The 15,385-nt window shown below is 34.4% G+C and overlaps 1 protein-coding gene across 17 annotated transcripts in view; it reads right to left on the bottom strand.

Moving 5' to 3' along the window:
• The window catches only part of GULP1 (GULP PTB domain containing engulfment adaptor 1), a 221,923-nt gene that overhangs the window by 22,580 nt on the left and 183,958 nt on the right, over positions 1-15,385 (bottom strand). For 13 of the 17 annotated variants that reach the window (XM_019626115.1, XM_019626117.1, XM_019626112.1 and 10 more), the window contains 4 exons: positions 13,561-13,698; positions 3,828-3,944; positions 3,551-3,631; positions 3,063-3,155 (listed from right to left, as the gene is read on the bottom strand). In XM_019626115.1, the coding sequence (XP_019481660.1) occupies positions 3,063-3,155; positions 3,551-3,631; positions 3,828-3,944; positions 13,561-13,698 (429 nt within the window). The remainder of the gene's footprint in view (positions 1-3,062; positions 3,156-3,550; positions 3,632-3,827; positions 3,945-13,560; positions 13,699-15,385) is intronic. The other 4 variants (XM_019626118.1, XM_019626121.1, XM_019626120.1 and 1 more) reach the window with 2 other exon arrangements.

The following is a 15,385-nucleotide window of genomic DNA, read 5'->3' as shown; positions in this document are numbered from 1 at the left end:
CAAATATGCGTCATGACTTTTCCAACAACCCAATATTTTACTCCTTTGTAAACATCAAGACTGAAGCTGCTTTTCATATTTAATGAATTCTATGAGCAACTACCTTATTAAGACTGCTTGAAAAAGTAACTTCCCCCTCATTTATCTTTATACTTTTAGTTTGTTTCACAGGATGGTTTATAATATGACTTTCAACAACATCGAAAGCATGTGGCTCCATTTTGGGGGCAAAAGTTTAAAGGAGTTTGAGCTGATGTTCCGTCCCTTTGGGGTGGTAAGGCAAAAAAAAAAATCATAATCTTGATAAGAAGCAAATAGTAATGGTAGTGAAGAGAGAAAAAAAAATAGGAAGGAAGGATTACTATAATAAGCCAGAACCTGAAGAGGATGTTCCAGCACCTCATTGTGCACAACAAAGGTACATGGACACAAAGTCATCTCAGTCCCGTGCTTTCTCACCTTGATTATATCGGCCCTACTATCACAAACTTTGTGTAGAACAATGGAAATACCCCCTGCTTCACTATGGAAGATGGGGAAGTGTGAGTGTAGAAGAAAGCAAGACCCATTTCCTGGGCATACCAAATTTGAAACCCTAAATGCAAGAATTCTTATAGAATTCTTCACGGTGATAAACTGGTGAAATATTCTAGTGCTAGATGGCCTTAGATATATGCGGCGCCAAGAAAATGTATACACATTTTAGGAAAGGAAGAAAAACTACTAAAATTGTAATAATCAATATATACTGATAACAAAAGATGAACACATGTCATGTTTGACTTCTATAATTACAAGAGGTGCTCAAAGTGGTTATCATCAACGTCCAGACACTTCTGATTACGGTGAACTACTGTTTGAGCAACGCTGACCAAAGTACTCACTTGTATACATTATAAGAGATGTTAATTATGTATTACTTTTTATAATTGAATTGAATTATGGTAGCAATGTATAGTATGACATTTACTCAAAAGGTGGCGTTCATAAATGAATGCTAGCATCATTCATTGTATAACAATTTTGATAGTTTCTTTTTTTTCTTAAAATATGTATACATTTTTGGCACCCTCTGTATACATACATTTACACACACACACACACACACACACAAAAACAAAAACAAAAAAAAAACGCGTTCTGATAATTAATAAGTTCATGAACTTTTTGCAACAATGTTGCTAAACTTTTTTGATATCAGAGGGATTATTCATTATGAATTTGTACCAACTGGACAAACAGTTAACCAAGTTTACTATTTGGAAGAGCTGAAAAGGTTATTTGAAAAAGTTAGATGAAAACGACCTGAACTTTTCACCAACAATTCATGCTCTTGCATCACAACAATGCACCAGCTCACACGGCACTGTCTGTGAGGGAGTTTTTAGCCAGTAAACAAATAACTGTTTTGGAATGCCTTCCCTACTCACCTGATCTGGCCCCCCAAGGACTTCTTTCTTTACTTGAAAATAAAGAAAATATTGAAAGGAATACATTTTAATGACATTCAGGACATCAAAGGTAATATGATGATAGTTCTGATGGCCATTCTAGAAAACGAGTTCCAAAATTGCTTTGAAGAGTGGATTAGGCACTGGTGTCGGTGCATAGCTTCCCAAGGAGAGTACTTCAAAGGTGACCATAGTGATATTCAGCAATGAGATACGTAGCACTTTTTCTAGGATGAGTTCGCACACTTAATTGTCCAACCTTGAGCATGCATGTGTGTCTATGTATCTATCATCTATCTATATGTACCATATTTCCCCATGTATAAGATGCTCCCATGTATAAGACACACCTTAATTTTGGGGCCTGAAATTTGAAAAAAAAATGTATTACATAAAGTTGCTGAACTCAAGTTTTATTCATCATAAAATTCACACAACTCCCATCACTGTCAAAACTCTCAACCATTAGCTTGTCCTTATCTGTGTCGGATTACGAATCACTGTCTTCATATATTGCCTCGTCCTCAGTTCCATCTATGGCATCTGAAATCTACAACCACTGTATAAGATGCACCCAGTTTTTAGACCCCAAATTTTTCAAAAAAGGGTGTGTCTTATACATGGGGAAATATGGTTATCTATCTATCTATCTATCTAGATAGATAGATAGATAGATAGATAGATAGATATAGAGACACACACACACACACACACACACACACACACATGCTAAAATTTTTTCACTGAGTTAGACTAGAGATTGAACCAAAGTGGATTTGCAAATAAAACTTTACAACAAAAATTCTTTTTGAAAGTTTGCAAATGCCATAACTGTGTTTCAACTTATAGTATCATGATATAAGTTAAATACTAAATATTTTTGAAATACAAAATAAATAGTCCACTTTAGTGGATAATATAAGACAGATGATACAAAAAAATTTACTAAATATATTTTGCCTAGGAAAACTACTGTTTTAAATTCCATTCCCCTCCAAAAAATTTCCTAGCCCAAATCACAAACTAATGATATCATACATGGTATTGGGGAAAAATATTTCAAATCTATGATAAACCCAAACAAAGCAAATAATTTAACTACAAATACTTAAGTGTCATCTACAGAGATTACTGCTCATTTTATTGTCTGAAATAGAACTGTGTCACTCCCAGTGAGAACTCTTGCTAAGTAATATAAGAAACCATTTGGTCTTGTTAACATTCCGCTTTCTAGAATGAAATTCAGTACTCCAAGAATACATGGGCTTAGGTCATTAAATCTAACCTCAATAACTAGTAATCAATAGGAATGAAAGAGAAAAAGACCAAATTGAGGGCTGAATTATTCTAGAAAACACAATTGAAAAGAGCAACATGGAAAAACAACTGATCTGAGCTACCTAGGTAATTTTAATTTTTTAATTAGCCTTGTTTAGCACCTTTCATCTCTATCCATGTTTAGTTTTTTGTTTGTTTTTTTATCTATGTTTAATTTTAAATTACTGATCCCAGAGCACTATTAGAAATATCACAGCACTGATGACCCAGAGATGTTTTATCACCATGACATCCTGTTTCTAAGGAAGACATGCACATATTCTCTGTACTTACTGGAGATGTTGATACCTGGGTTATTCTTAACTGGCTTTCCAAATCTTGTACTTTGTTTTTAAGTTCCATATTTTCTGTTTCTAAGTCTTGAATCTAAAAAGCAAATGATTATTGAATAACTTTCAGAAACGTATCCTTGGTAAATACTATTATAAATGACACATTCATGAATAGGAGTTCATATTTAAAATTTTAACATATCCTTTTGTGCACAGGGGAGACAATTATTTGATAAAGCTTGGGAAATAGAGAATTCTAGGTCTCTGGAAAGACATGGCATTAAATTTGAAATATGTTTTTACATGTGTGCAAAACTGATGTTCCTAATACCTCATCTCTGTGATTTCTCGTTGCACTGTGCAATCTGTACCCATATCCTGGAGTATAACCGCAAGACAGTGAAACTTGCTTAGGATGGTTTTGAAGAGAATGGAGAGAGGGTGTAATTTAATTACAAAGGAATCTGATCTCCATGGGAAACCACTTACCCAGCATCTGCTGCTTCTGCTGCTCTGATCCCCATGAGAAGCATCAGGAAGTGAAGCAAAGTCACATGAGAACACTAAGTTCTTGTGGGAATTCAATATAAAATGGTTAAAAACTGTGCAGGGGATCAGGAATGAAAAATTATAGGAACATAGTGAAAGCAGTTCCAATCAGTGTGGGGGAAATTTAATGGCAGGCCTTCTAACTTTGTTTGATGATATGCAAGTTTCCCTGTACTCACATCACATAAATTTGAAACAACAAGCTTAGTTTACTCACTCTTTTCTGTAACCCTGCAATCTGTTTTCTTGTTTCAACATCTTTTCCTCCAGATTCTAGAAATTTCCTGTATGCCAGGTCAAATGCTTGGCCGATTGTTAAAGTTATCTCTTCAGCCTTTGTAAAAATAAAACAAAGATGATTAGCATTTTAATAATAATGTGTCAGATTGTTGTTTGTGTCTTGGCAATTGAATGAATAGCTGTTGAAATTGGAAGCAAGAATTCTGTCCCACTTCTCATCTCTTTTATCATCGTCTTTTTTTCCCCTAGTTCGTTTTCCTCTGTTCCTCAAACATTTGGTGCCAATTAAATGAATGCCTAGTGCCAACTAGTTTCTTTCCTTGCTCTGCTACTTATTTCCTCTTCTGAGTGAGGAGGGTCTGTCAAACCAGGCAAGTAGCTTGAATGAGGCACCCTGGGTGGTGCTGTGAAAAAGTTGGGGTATGCCCTCTCTGAATGGAGCACGTGCTCCTCTGTCCCCGTTAATTGTTGGTTGTGGAAATGAGCAATTCCAACCCAGAGCTTTCAGATTTTAAATAGGTGAGATGAGGTCAAATATATGAATCTTTATATAAAAGCTCCCAATTTTAAGTGATATTAAACAGTATTTTTGTAAAACAGTGCTAATTGAACAAAATATATCTATTATCTGAATTTGGACTGGTGAATGATTTAGTCTCTGGTCTATCAATTAGAAACTGCCGCAAATATCCTAACTCTACCCTCTCATTCCATCTCCATTCATATCTCAACTGATATCACAGTGCCTTGCACAATGTAAACATTAAAGATTTATTTATTAAATTATAAAGAAGTTTGGTAAAGGCATTAATCAAATGCATCATTAATTGAATGACATCAAATATGTCATATTCAATTCTAAGACCTCCAGATGACATAAAAACTGCTAGTAACATTAATTCTTGAAAGTGCCTTGCTTTCACTAATCTACCCTAAAACTTTCTGCTATGCTCCAAGCAATCTAAATTGAAAATATGCTTTATTAATAAAGCTTAGACTATTTAATTAAGGGATTGTCATTTTTGTAGTTCGCTGTTTAAGGAAGTCTTCTAGCCATAAAAAAAATATTTCTGGGGCCGTCCGAGTGGCGCATCGGTTAAGAGCTGGCTTGGGACACCAGAGGGCCCCGGTTCGGATCCCACATATGAGGGCCAGTGACACTGCCCTCCACAGCTAAGATGCTGAACAACAGCTCAACCTGGAGCTGGGCTGCCCTGAGTCACCAGCAACAGCATAGGCCGCAGCCCCTGCTGCAGTGGGTTGCCATGGGCTACCGTGTGTAGCCAGCAGCCAGCGTGAGTGGCCAGCAGCCACCGTGAGCGGCGTCCAGAAGCCGGCAACTGATCTGCCTCGCCCAGGAAGAGCTCAATGATGGTGCCAACTTGGGCCAGTGAGCAACGTCCTCCACAACTAGACTGAAGAACAAAAGGACTGCAACTTGTCTGTTCCCCTTCCCTGATTCCCCAGAGCTGTTCCCATCCCCAAATTCCCCAATAAAAATCTTTAAAATATTAAGGTTAACTAAAAAATGCAAATTATATATGAAAACTATCCATCTCATGGAAAAGTACAAAAAAGAAATGTCCTTTTAATTTGAATTTCCCTTATTATATTAGCCTAGTTTCATGGATGACTAAGCTAAAATTTTTATCTCCTGATCATATAATATAATTTAAAGAACAAGAATATATTTAAATTAAAAAATACTTTATTTCAAAAAATTATTACATAGCAAACATGAAATATAAGAATGTATAATAAATAGCTTACAAAAAAACAGACCTGGCAAAAATACTGAATGCAATGATTCCTTCTAGTAATAATAATGTATGATTCTTTGGACACATGAACCATTCTTTACAAGTTAACAAGACAGAAGTTTTAAACTTTGTCTTATTTTAAATTTTATTTCACATAATTAAAAAAAAAACATGTAGATGGCATTAACATTTGGAAACAAAATTGTGAAAAACAAAGTATCAAAATGATGACTAAACAGTTGACAGTGACGATATTGGCCTTATGATAAATAAACTAAACCATCACATCATAATATATATCCATAATCCAATTTTAATTTTTAGACTTAAGGAGATGACTGTAGAAACTGTGTAAATATTAAATCTTAATAGTACAACATGATGTACTAAGAAAGTGAGTTCCAGTTGTGTAGCATACTAGGATAGCTGTCCTCTAAATTTCAAACAAGCTCTTAGAAATTCGCATAAGTACTAACTGTATAAAATATAACAAATGAATAGAATGAAGGCCCCAATAAGAGAAGAGGGATTACAGAGAGGTCACAGTCAAGCAAGTAATGATGTAACATGATAGAGTAACATGAAAATGGGAATCTAGGGTCTTGGGCTGTAGTTGTAATTCTGTTGCTATCTAGCTTTGTGATTCTGGTAAAGGCACTAAAGCTCTCTGGTTGGAATTTATTTTAAATATAATGAAAGGGTTGGTCTAAATGGGCCATAATTTCTTTTCCAGGTTTTTTTAAAGTAAACTTTTAACTATGAGATAATTTTAGATTTAAATAGAGTTGTAAGAAATAATACAGAGAGATCCTGTTTACCCTTTATTCACTTCCCCCCGATATTACCAAACTATAGTATAAAGCACAACCAATTAATATTGATATTAATATAGTCAAAATACAGAATTGGAAATCAGCCCAAGAATCCTCATCTTGCTGTTTTATAGCCATACCCTCTTTCTGTCTACCTTACCCTTTCCTTAAACCCTAGAAAAGACTAATACGTTCTCCATTTCTATAATTTCCTCATTTCAAAATGTTACACGAATGGAAACATACAGTATATAAGCTTTTGGGATTCACTTTTTTTCATTCCATATCTGGAGAGTCATCAAGGTTGTTGTGAGTATTACCGTATTTGCCGGCGTATAAGACGACTCGGCGTATAAGACGACCCCCTAACATTTCCACTCAAAATATAGAGTTTGTTATATGGTCGGCTGTGTGCGATTTTGCGAGTGTGGTAAAATCGCATAACAGCAAAATCGCACACAGCCGAGCATACACCCAGCAGCGCTGCTGATGCCTGAACGGTATGTGGAATGAAGAGGGCGGGCATCGGGAGGCCACTATGGCACGGGGCAAGCACTATGGGCAGTCTATCTGAAGTGTACCTGGCGTATAAGACGACCCCCCACTTGGAGGCATATTTTTCAGGGTCAAAAAATCATCTTATACGCCGGCAAATATGGTAACAGTTCATTCCTTTTTACTGCTGTGTAGTAAGTATTCTGTGGTTTGAATGCACTGTTGTCTGTTTAACTATTCACCTATTATGAATAAGCTTCTATATACATTTGTGTATAAGTTTTTGTGTGAATATAAGTTTTGATTTGCATGTTAAGATTTTTATAAAACTGTAAAGTGTTTTTCTGAGTGGTTGTACCATTTTCTATCCCCACTAGCTATGTAGAAGTGATCCATTTTCCCATATTCTCACCATTTGGTATTGTCTCTTTTTATTGTAGTCTTTCTGATAGATATCTCATTTTCATTTTAATTTGCATTTCCCTAATGGATACCAATGTTAACATCTTTGAATGTGCTTATTTGCCATCTGTCATCCTCTTTAATAAAATGCTCCTTCAAATCTTTTGCCCATTTTCCAACTTGATAAATTGTTATGTTGTTGAGTTTTGAGAGTTCTTTATGTATTGTAGATGCTAGTTCTATGTCTGATATAAGTTTGCAAATATTTTCTCCCACTCTTAGTCTTCTTATCCCCTTCATAAGGCCTTTCATAGAAAAAAAAACATTTATTTTTGATGAAGCCAAATTTGTAACTTTTTCCATTTACAGGTCCTGCTTTAGGTGCCAAGTCCAAGAACTCTGCCTAGCCCTACATCCTGAAGATTCTCGTGTTTTTCCCTAAATGTTTTATTATAGTTGTACATTTTACATTTAAGTCTATGATGCATTTTCAGTTAACTTTTATAAAATGTGTGAGGTTTAGGTCAAGGTGTATTTTACTTTTCCATGGAAGTCCAAGTTTACCAGCACCATATGTTGAAAAGGCCATCTTTTACATGTTGCATCTATTGTATTGCTTTTGCACCTTTGTGAAAAATTAGTGGGGTAATTTTGTGTGGGTTGATTTCTGTATTGTCTATTCTATTCCATTAACATACTTATCTATCCTTTTACTAAAACTAATTTTGATTACTGTAGGTGTACAATAAGTGCTGAGTAGGCTAAAGGGATTTCACTTTATTGATCGTCTTCAAAACTGTTTGATCAAGCCTAGTTCATTTGCCTTTCCACGTAGATTTTTTTTTTTTTTTTAGCTGAGCCATCCTGCTACCTGTTGGCAGCTCAGCGGCTGCTCAGCTCGGGCTGGACTCAAACCGCTGTTGCTCAGAGATCAAACTCTTGAGCGAGCTCTTAACCATCCACGTAGATTTTTTAATAGTCTTATCTACATCTACCAAAAAAATCTTCCTATGATTTTGACAGAAACTGTGTTAAACCTGTACATTAACTTGGAGAGAACTGATATATTAATATATATATATATATATATACTAGATTGATTCTCCAATCCATGAATATGGTATGTCTCTCCACTTTTTTGCATCTCTATTTCTTCAATCAGTGATTTGTAGCTTTCAACATATAAGTCCTGTACAAGTTTCACATCTTAGGTTAGAGTTACATCTATGTATTTTGTTTTCTTAAGTAATTGTATATTTCTGTATCCCTATGTTCATCACTAGTATATAGCAATACAATTGATTTTTGCATGCTTATCTATTCTGCTACCTTGCTGAATTCACTTATTAGATCCAGATATTTGTTGTTGTTGTTGTTGTTTTGGTAAACCCATTTGGATTTTCTACATAGATAATCATGTATTTCAAAAAAGTTCAGTTTTATTTCTTCCTTTGCAGTTGAATGCTTCTTATTTTATTTTCTTGCCTTATTGAAATGGCTAGACCTTCCAGGACTGTGTTTAATAAGAATGGTTGAAACAAAAATCCTGGCTTTCTTTTGAATATCAGGAAGAAAACATTTGGCTTTTCACTATTAAGTAAAATATTATCTATAGCTTTAATTTTAAATGCTCTTTACTGAATTAAAGAAGTTTCCTTATATTCCTATTTTTCTGACAGTGTTTAAGCATGAAAAGGTGTTACTTTTTCTTAAAATAAAGCATTGATTATATGATCATATGATTTTTCTTCTTTAGCTTGTTAAAATGGTTGATTACATTGTTGGATATTTGAAAGTTGAATAAGACTTGCATGTCATGAGCAAATTCCACTTCATCTTGGTATATGATTCTTTTTATATTTTGCTGAATATATTTGCTAGTAATTTGTTAGGAACCATTGTATATATTTTCCTAAGGGATACAGTTTGGTCTGTAGTTTTCATTTTTGCTATTTCCAGTTCTGCTATTAGGGAAATACTAGTTTCATAAACTTAATTGGGGAGTGCTGTCATCTCTTCTATTTTTTTTGAAATAGGTTGAAATAGGTTGTTAATTCTTCTTTAAGCATCTTATAGATTCCTCTAGTGAAACCATCTAGACCTGGAGATTTCTCTTTCTATACATTTTAAGTTATATATTCAATTTCCTTTATAGATATGGTGCTATTCAAATTGTATATTTAATATTGGGTGATTTAATATAGCTTTTGTATCTTGAAAAGTTTATTCAATTCATCTATGTTATCAAATTTATGTGTATATAGTCATTTATGGCATCTTCTTTTGCTATCTGGAGGGCGTGCAATAAAATCTCCTATTTCATTACTGACGTTGGTAACTTCTGTCCTTTTTTTTCCCCCCCTTCAGCAATCTTATTAAAATTTTTGTTATTTTTATGATCTTTCAAAGAACCAGCTCTTTATTTCATAGATTTCCTCTATTGTTTTTGTTTTTCATTTCATTAATTTTTTTAATCTTCCTTATTTTCTTCCTTCTGCTTACTTTGAATTTATTTTGATATTTTGTTTTCTAGGTACTTGAGGTGGGAGCTTAGATTATTGATTTCAGACTTTCCTTCTTTCTAATTTTTTAACTTAGTTGTTTTAAATATCTGTATCACAAAAAATGTTATGTTCTACTTCATTTATATATAGTTTGCTGCATCTTAAAATTTTTCTTTGCTGGGCCGGCCGAGTGGCGCGATGGTTAAGAACTCGCTTGGGATGCCAGAGGGCCCCGGTTCGGATCCCACATATGAGGGCTAGTGACACTGCCCTCTACAGCTAAGATGCTGAACAACAGCTCGGCCTGGAGCTGGGCTGCTGTGAGTCGCCGGCGACGGTGTGGGCTGCAGTCCCTGTGGCAGTGAGCTGCCATGGGCTGCCGTGTGTAGCCAGCAGCCAGCGTGAGCGGCCAACAGCCGCAGTGAGCGGCCGTCCAGGAGCCGGCGACTGATCACCAGGGAAGAGCGCAATGATGGTGCCAACTTGGACCAGTGAAACAACATCCTCCACAGGTGGATTGAAGAGCAAAACGACGGCAACTTGTCTGTTCCCCTTCCCCCAATTCCCCAGCACTGTTCCCATCCAATTCCCCAATAAAAATCTTAAAAAAATAAAATAAAAAAAATTTTTCTTTGCAATTTCCTATTTGACACATGGAATGTGTACAAGTGTGACATTTCATTTCCACGCTTTAAAAGACATTTCTTTTATCAAACTGATACTGATTTTTAGATTGATTTTTTGTTGTTGTTCTTTCTTTGCTGTTTCAAATTTTTGAAATTTATTTTATAGCCCAGGATGTGGTCTATTTTACTGCATGGGTTTTCTTTACATCTTCCATTTCTTTGCTTATATTTTTTTATTACTTTGATAAGATTTTTCTGAAAAAAAAGTTTCAAGTGTGCATATAATTTTGTTATTATTTTTAAAAATGTATCTTTTAAAATATTTTTCTGATAATTCTAATACCTCATTTCAGAGTTGGGATCTATTGGTCATCTTTTTCATTTAGTTTAAGATCATCTTGTTTCTTGATAGGATGGTTAATTTTTAATTGAATCCTGGATATTTCTGACATTATATGAGACTAAAAATTATTTAAACTTTGTGTTTTGGGTGGCTCAGTCTGACACAATGCCAGTTAAGAGAGCGGGAATGGGCGAGCACTGCCTCATTACTGCCCGATGGATAGAGATTCAGCTTCCTCACTTGGCCTGTCTTCATTACTGCTTGGCAGGGCTGAGTGCTCTAGCTCCCCATATGCTTTTCATGGTCACCACGGAAGAAGGGAGACTCGTTAATACAACATGATACTGTTAATAAAGTAGGAATTCCAGCCTGTGGCATACTAGGATAGGTTCCATCTATCTTTCAAGCTCTAAACAATTTCACAGAAGCCCTGAAAAGATAAAATGAGTACATAGACAAAGGCCCCAATAAGAGCAGATGGACTCTAGAACAGGTTGCAGTTATGAGAGTAACATAGCATTAGGGGACAAATGCTAAAATGGCACTCTACTGTCTTAAATTTTAATCCTGATTCTCTGGTCTTGGTTTCTTAAAATAAGAGGAAAAAGTTGTGTCAATTGAGCCATAATTTATTTTCCTGTTGTAACACTCTAAGATTAGTTCTTTAAAATGAAAATTAGAAAAGGCATATAAAAAATTCTACTACATATCAAATCAATTTTATAAATGCAGTCATTATTATAATGAGAACAAATAAAACCTTGAGGTAAAGATAATATAATGAAACTTTGAGGAAACATGTCCTCTTTGAACCATAACAGTGATGCACACTTGTAGCTGAGAGGTATCTTGGCCCCTTGCTTTCCAAGGCCCAGGCTTCCATTGACCTGCTGCAGAATCATTTGGTAAACTTGCTAAATGTAGATTTCCTGAGCTCCAGCCCCAATCAATATGAACTTATTTTTTGAAGTCGGAACCAAAGAGCTTTATTTTTAAAACCCCTCCTTATGAATATTATTCACACTAATGGTTGTGAGCCACTGCTATAGACTTCAAGAAATTATTTTCAACCTTCAAGAAAAAAGAAAGCTAACATGCTATATCCAAAGAGGATAATGGGTCAAGGAATTGAAAGTCAGGAAATTAATTACCAACAATTATGATCAGGGGAAAATAATATAACTACACAGGGATTCTGGCAAGCTTATGTTTTAAATAATTGTGTGACAAATTTCTATGGGCGTCAAATCAAGAAAGATAAAATATTTGACACAAAACTGTAAGAAGGCTAATATTTATAATGATCTCTGATTGTGAATATTTCAAAGGACGCCACGGAATTTTATTTCTATGTGTAAGGCAAGAAAGAAGGACAACTAAGTTTACTGCTTTGTGTAAGTGGTGAAAAAATATTCTATGTTACACATAGAATATACCTACTTTAATCTTCTCAATCACATGGAAGAAAACATCTGCAAACAATTATGGTTATGAAGCACTTGGAACATTAAATATAATGCATTCATTCAATAGGATAAATTTCAAAAACAACTTGAACTTCATATAAAATGCCTAACTGTGCACATAGTATTTCTTATATGAGTAAGCATGTTTTTCTGATGAGATGTTCTATAATGTTCATCAAATTCTCAAAAAATATTTTGATGCCCTGTAGCTTAGCACATTAGTTTAGCTTTTTAGAGCACTATAGTGTAAAAGATACAGATAATAATTCATTCTACCTTTTGCCAATTTTTCCAAATTATGTTTATTTAAGGAAAAATTCATTGAGCATTTATTATCCACCTGATGTAGGGGTTATATGGATAAATACAAAGGTTTTTTGTTTTCAAGAAGCTAACATGCTAAATCCAGAGAACTAAATTACATAACAGTGATAATAATATTAGCCCTCTGATATTTTTGACAGCATGAAAAATGAGCAAATAAATGCATTAAGTTCTTTTTCTTGTCTAAGCCAAGAATGTTGTTGAGGTTAGAGGTTCCTCCTTCATTAAAACCACCAATGGCTGTGATGTGTGCTTGGAATTCACATCTTGTTTTATAAAAGGGCCTCAGACTAGGTTATGATTAACAGTAGCTTATGCTTATAATCAAGACACAGGATTTTTCTTAAGATATCAGAAGATTAAAGAACTGTTGCAGAGCTTAACTTTGGAATTCCCTGATTGCTCTTATTTGCTAAGAACTTTAGATTGCCTTCACAAGCTAGCACATAGGCAAGCATACACATTCACAAAAGATTCTATAATCTTTCATTATATTAAGTTTTCTAAATAATGAAAATTAAAAAAAAACATATTTCCAATTATTGGAGATTTTTTTAAGGAAGTCATACAGATTTTACTTCCTGGAGTTTAAAATATTTACTTTCATCAGATCCATTACATTTCAGAAAAAAAAAATTCTGCTCACCATTACTCTTTGCATTACGTGCATATTACTCAATCATATGTAAGATTAAAATTGCAAATAAGTTAAATGATTATAAGAGAAAAAAATGCATAACATAAGCAGGCGTGACATTCTAAGAAAAAAAAATTTGCATGCAAGCTTGTGCCCCTGAACATGAGAATTTGGTTAAGGATGAAATCCTGAAGCATAGTCTCATGACAGGATGGATCTATTAGTGTAGTTAAGTATTTGCAGACCTTATTCATTTCCAAATACTTTACTAATGCCGGAAACAAGACAATTCCTGGCTTGTAAAACAGAACAAACCACCCTAAAACATCTGGCATACTTACACACTTTTCACTGTCAAATACATAGCACAAATGTTTATTTGACTCAGAATCTTTGCATATGAAAGTGAATATCCTCTTGTCAGTTTTATCATCTGCACAAAATGATATTCTATGAAGCTGGCAATTGTGTTGGACTTCCTGTGAACACATGTGGAAATAAACATAGTTGAAGAGATTTTTTTTTCCATTTTCTGAAATACCAGCTTGTGTTAATAACATATAACTTATGATTTTTAAAAGTGAAACAATCATCTGTCAAACTTTAGTTTTATAATTACATACACCCCAATCTTAAACAAATACGTAATGGAGATGGACCTCGTGACTCAGGATTAAACTAAAATAGTCATTTCAATGGTACTTAGAAAAACACAAGCAAAATTCAAAAGGATCAGAAGTTCATGGGCTTTCTGAGCTTGCTAAGATTTGATCTATCACTCCAATTCACGTTACTGTTCATCAGGCTAAAAATGAGTACATAAAGTGAAATATACAAATAAATGCTGAGAACTTGTCTACAGCAGTGCATTCTTTCCTTGCATACAAACCAAATTGTAAGTCATCAAAGGGTTCCTTGGATGCAAGCATGAAAATTAAAAAGAGGCGGTATATTGTAAGAGTGTAATGTTTTTTGTCATTACTAGATAATCTGATTCATCCATTTCAACAGGAGGGAAGAGCCATGCCAAAAAGAAGGGCTCAGCTAACTCAGGCTGTTGATGAGGGCACCTTCCCATTCTTGTGGTTAGTGCTTGTGGTTAGGGACAATGACCACGTCTGTCTGAGACTATCCTTCTCTTATACTTTGATCGACCAGTTTCTTCTCATTGACATGTTTTTTGTTTTCATGTTAGTACAGTCAATCAAACAATAGCCTTCAGTTGCACTGCAGCTCCCAAATACCAATAGCAGGTCAATGCCAGTTTATTAACTGTATGATTATGTTAATGATACATAGAGAGGAAATATCAGTATTAGACTATATAAAAAATGGTTCATTTCTTTTCCATTTACTGAAGAAATGATATGTAACATGAAAACACACCAGTCACATAGCTGGTGGTGAAACCACAGTACCTCCCTCATTCAATCACCTATCAGTATGATCAGAGAAAGCATTTGGTTATGAAAGCTGGAAATCATTTTCATTTTTGTTTAGATTAGCAGAGCTATCTTCTTACAAAAGACTAGGGAGCTGAAACTTGTAATTTTATTATTTGTGTGAGATTTTGTTGTAGTGATAGAGCTTTATGAATTTTAAATGTAGAACTAATTTTTGGTGAGACAGTCTAAAGAGACTCGGGAACAAAATAAAGCACTGTAAGAAAACAATTATCCTTTGACATTGGTGACATTGTATTGGAATTGGAACAAAAAGTAAGTAAATCCCCAGTTCACCTAGCTCCCCATATGCTCTTCTTGGTCACCTAACACTGCATAATCTTCATTTGGGGGACAAGTGAGAAAAGCAGAAAGGAAAAAGACACAGAAAGAAAGATATTGGAGCCTATGATATTGCTTTTACTTCCATTTTCATTGATCCAAATGAGATAGAAAAATAGTTTATTTTTTATCAAGTCCATGTTAGGTTAACAATGAATTTTTAAATCCTGACTCATACATATTTTACTTTAAAAAATTATTTTAGGAGCATGATTTTTAACTTTTTTTTTAACTAAATTACAACTTATACCCAAAATAAAATGAATGAGATATTTTTCTGGTTCACTCATGTCTCCTCAGTGGTTTCTAAATGCATATAACATACTCTATCAGAATCATCTTGGGAGTTGTTTATTTGTAAATAACATAGATGCTAACTAAG

The sequence above is a fragment of the Hipposideros armiger genome, unplaced genomic scaffold (assembly GCF_001890085.2).
Source record: "Hipposideros armiger isolate ML-2016 unplaced genomic scaffold, ASM189008v1 scaffold_658, whole genome shotgun sequence".
Classification (NCBI taxonomy): Eukaryota; Metazoa; Chordata; class Mammalia; order Chiroptera; family Hipposideridae; genus Hipposideros; species Hipposideros armiger.
Note: the sequence above shows the minus strand (reverse complement) of the source record. Positions and strands in the feature narration are given on the sequence as shown.